General features: G+C 43.9%; 1 protein-coding gene across 1 annotated transcript; it reads left to right on the top strand.

The window, feature by feature from the left end:
* The first annotated feature begins 333 nt into the window (after positions 1 to 333).
* On the top strand, positions 334 to 2,206 carry LOC149158401 (uncharacterized). The gene is made up of 2 exons (XM_089433967.1): positions 334 to 822; positions 1,094 to 2,206. Exons 1-2 carry the CDS (start codon positions 334 to 336, stop codon positions 2,204 to 2,206), a joined length of 1,602 nt encoding a protein of 533 aa, XP_089290093.1.
* Positions 2,207 to 4,540: the final 2,334 nt, after the last annotated feature.

Here is a 4,540-nt window from a genome sequence, read left to right as displayed (position 1 = left end):
GCCGAAGAAAGGGAATGAAACCGAAGAAGAAACAAATGTCCCCCTAATAGAGGCGGATCAAGGGGGAAACGCAGGCAACGACGAGCACATTAGTCTTGCCTCTAACTCAGGGGAAGAATCAGAAGAAAGAGACTCCGAATCAGACAGCTCACAAATTACTCCTATCAAATCGACCAGGGGCCGGAAATCCAAGAAGAAACAGAGAGAGGAGAAAACTTATCTGGATCTTCTCCAAGGCTCCCAGAAAACTCTCAAAGGAATGATGAACACCAGATCCGGGCGCAAGCACAACAAGGCTCCAAAAGCATCCACTCCTTCCCAACCCAGTAAATAATGAAATACGTCTCCTGGAATTGCAGAGGATTAGGTAGCAGGCTGAAAGAAGATGCCCTAAAAGACATTGTGAGGTTACATTTGCCTGAAATCCTTCTCATCCAGGAGACAAAGCTGGAGGACACTCTTCTCCTCCATTCCAGCAAAACATTCTGGCGCAAAGGCCCTGGTAGAGCTGTCAGTGCTAGAGGCGCCTCTGGTGGGATTGCCTCCTTCTGGGACAGCTCCAAATATGACTTGACTCATGAAGAAAGTTACCAGCACTGGATTTTCACTCAGCTCCTCCACAAAGACTCTGGTCAACTATGTATGTTCAACCTTTATGCTCCGGTCTCTCCAGCGGAGAAAAAAAAATTTTGGGACTCACTCCAGTCTTTTCTTTTATTGCACAATCCAGAAAACATCATTATTGCAGGGGATCTGAACGTTACTCTAGCCGTTGAGGAGAAAAAAGGTGGTTCTCCTATAAGGGACCCAGCTAGAGAATGGGTAGAAGATATAATGATTGGTTGGGATCTGGAGGATATCAAACCTTCAGCTGGGAAATACACTTGGTCTAACAAAAGGTTGGGTCCCAACCACATAGCTACTTGTTTGGACAGATTCCTCGTCCAAGCCTCATTCCTTACTAGTGGTCTAATGGCCTCATCCAAAATTCTTCCTAACTGCACTTCTGATCATAAACCCATTAGTCTTGAGCTCTCCATGGATGGTTTTCTTGGCCCCATTCCCTTTAGATTTAGCCCTTTTGTGGATTCAGCAAGAGGGTTTCCATGAGGTGGTTTCTGAAGTCTGGAACTGGCAAGTCCTGGGATCCCCCTTCTTTGTGTGGGAAGAAAAGTTGTGGGCTCTTAAGAGAAGGCTCAAGGAGTGGGCTAAAACTCTGAAAACTCCAGCTACCAAGAGAAAAGAGTCATTAGAAAACCTTGCTGCCCTCCAATCATCAATGGAGGATTCTGTTGTTACCCAAAGTCTACTCCAAAAAGAAGTTGAGTTGCAAAAAACCCTCCATAAAGCTAGTAGGGACGAAGAGGAGTATTGGAGACAAAAATCCATAAACTTATGGTTACAGGCCGGCAACAAAAATACTAGTTTTTTCCATAAGCAAGCCAAAACTCACAAGCAATTCAAAAATGTATCAGAAATCCGCTCCCAAGATGCAGTGGTTAAAGATTTTGAAGGCATCAAGAGAGCAGCCTTCACTTTTTTCAAAGAACTTTATTCAGCGCCTGCTGACCCTCCTATAGATCCCCATGCCTGTGTGCAAGACTCTGTCAACACTATGCTGACTGCATCGATCAGCATGGATGAGCTCAAGAAAGCCTTGGATTGCATGGAGCCAGATAAGGCCCCAGGGCCTGATGGGTTCACTGCTAGGTTCCTTCAGCCTTGCTGGTCAACTATCAATAAAGACCTCCTGAGAATGGTTAGGAAGTCCCAATCTTGCTCAAAGATAGGAGGCAGTACCAATTCATCCTTCCTTGCATTGCTACCGAAAGAGAAAGGAGCTTCAGATTTTAGGAGATTCCGTCCCATTTCGCTGTGTAATACTAGCTATAAACTGATTACCAAAATAATATCCATTCGACTCAAGAATATTATGTCGGACATCATACCGGAGAATCAAGGAGGCTTCATCAAAGGGAGAAAGATACTTGATAATATTCTGCTGGTTCAAGAGGCAGTTCATTCAAGTGGCCAAAGAAAAGAGAAAGGAATGGTGATAAAACTCGATCTGGCAAATGCCTTTGATAGGGTGAGGCATGACTTCCTGTTCACTATTATGAAAAAAATGGGCTTCTCAATAACCTTCATAAATTGGGTTAAAGCCTGCATTGCCTCTCCTTGGATTGCACCGCTGGTAAATGGCTGATCTACTGAATTTTTTAATGCATCTAGGGGATTAAGACAAGTTTGTTCGTTGTCCCCTCTCCTCTATGCTATCCAAGCCTCAGTGCTCAATTTCCAGCTAGATTTTTGTCAACAAGTCCAAACTCTGCCAGGCCTCAGAATGGTGCACAATGTTAAAGACATAAACCATGCCCAATTTGCCGATGATACTCTGCTCCTTAGAGGAGCGAGCATTAACTCGGCTAGATCTTTTAAGAAGGAATTGGACATTTATAAGGAGGCCTCCGGCAGCAAGATAAACTATTCAAAAAGTACAATCTATGGCTGGAACTGCCCGGTCAAAGATCTGGCTGATATTGCTAGGCTCTTTGAGATGAAAGCCTGTCAGACCTGGGAGTCCATCAAATATCTTGGGATACCAATCTTCAAATCCACTCCTAAAGTTGCCCACTAGATGCCCCTCTTAGACAAGCTTAAGCTCATAATACAAGCCTGGGGAGCCTCCTTACTGAACACTGCTGAGAAAATAATTCTTATAAAATTTGTTCTAATAAGCATGCCTCTTTTCAGCACTCCATTCGTCTTGCTCCCAAAACCTTCCTCAGTAAAATGGATGGTATTCTGAGGAGATTCCTTTGGGAAGGGGGGAAAAATAATGAAAGAAGACTTCATTTAGTTAATTGGGACACCATTAAGAGGCCAACCCTGGAAGGAGGTCTGCAAATGAGAGATTTGGCTGCACAAAATCTCGCACTAGGCTCTAAAATCCTGTGGAATATTGTGACTGGGAAAGTTAGCTGGAGCAAGAAAGTCCTGTGGAAGAAATATTTTCAAGGTCAGCGTTTGAGATGTTTGGATCATCCGCCAAAAACCACCAAAGGTTCCCCAATTTTCAAGCTTTGTATCGCTGCTCTGGAGCATTTCAGTCCCAATCTCTACTGGATCCCAGGTAATGGGAAAAAAATCAGAATATGGGAAGACCAGATCCTAGGAGATCAGCCATTGAACCATATAGAAGGCCTTACAAATATTAAATTTTGGCTACAGTCCAACAATATGGAAACCCTTTGGGACATATCCACCCGGACGGAGGATTCTGGTAGACGATGGGACAACTCGAACCTGGGAGAGGTTCCACATCGTTTGCAAACTGAAGCTTCATTACTTTTAGACAAACTCCAAGGAAAATCTCCCATTTCAGCAACAGCCAAGGACAAAAGAGGGTGGGGCTCCCATTCTGGTTTTTTCTCGGTTTCTGAAGGTTACAAAGGTTTGATTTCTATTCCTAATGTCCCTCCTGACCCAACACAATGGAATTTTATTTGGGCCTTCCCTTCGCTCCCAAAAGTAGACTTCTTCTGCTGGACGTTAGCTCACAACAGTATTCTCACTAGAGATAACCTGAGAAAACGCGGAATGGAAGGGCCATCCAGATGCCCTTTTTGTATTTGAGAGGAAGAAACAGCTGATCACCTGATGTTGTTGTGCCATTTTTCCAAATCTGTTTGGAAGGGAGTTCTGAGATCAAGGGCTGACAAGGTTGAGCTGCCAAGAAATATGCCAAATTTTTTATCACGAGTGGGCCAAGTTATCTTCGTTCTGCCTCAATAAAAAAAACCTTCTTAAGACTGCTTGGATGTGGATCCCTAAATTCACCTGCTGGAAGTTATGGTTGGAAAGGAACAACAGATTGTTCAGGGGTGAAATCTACACTACAAACAACGTTATCTCCAAAATTAAATCTCTCTTGGGAGAGACTTTGGATGCTAAACCAACTTTAATGAATGAAGCAATTCTGGACAGTGAGGAGGAGCTTTGGCTGAAAGATATTGTTCCAAATTATCAAACCAATCCTATTTCTCTGGCCTCTTGCCATGCTATGTGGGAAATTTGCCTCGAAGAACAGGAGTTTCTAAAGTGGCGTTCTGCTCTGGATGACCATTGTCTCTTCTTCGATGGGGCCTCTAAAGGCAACCCTGGGGCTGCGGGTGGGGGTGGAGTTCTTCTGAATCCTGATGGATCTACTTTGCTCAGGTATCATTGGGGTCTGGGATTCGAATCAAATAACAGAGCTGAGGCTCTGGCTCTGTGGCAGGGACTTTCTCTGGCTCTTAATCGGAACATTCACTCTCTGATGGTCTTCGGTGACTCCAGACTTATCATTCAAGTGCTGAACTCACTTTCGAATCCTTCGCAGATCCACTTAGTCCTCATTCTCAAGAAAATTATATCCATTCTGGCCAAGTTTCGGAAAATATCCTTTTATCATATTCTGAGGCATCTGAATTCACAAGCTAATTTGGAAGCCAATCTTGGCTCAACCCGTAGCCAAAGAACTCTTTCAGTCAATTCTGAA

Source organism: Pinus tabuliformis, chromosome 5_2 (genome assembly GCF_031772625.1).
Source record: "Pinus tabuliformis cultivar Carrire ecotype Pingquan chromosome 5_2, CPIR1, whole genome shotgun sequence".
Classification (NCBI taxonomy): domain Eukaryota; kingdom Viridiplantae; phylum Streptophyta; class Pinopsida; order Pinales; family Pinaceae; genus Pinus; species Pinus tabuliformis.
This window is presented reverse-complemented; position numbering and strand designations above follow the sequence as displayed.

What these genes read in the sequence shown, in the direction of transcription:
- LOC149158401 (XM_089433967.1), top strand. Translation starts at nt 334, where the DNA reads ATGAAATACGTCTCCTGGAATTGCAGAGGATTAGGTAGCAGGCTGAAA. An exon ending in GGGACCCAGCTAGAGAATGG is followed by an intron (nt 823 to 1,093) that starts GTAGAAGATATA and finishes TTGTGGATTCAG; the next exon opens with CAAGAGGGTTTCCATGAGGT.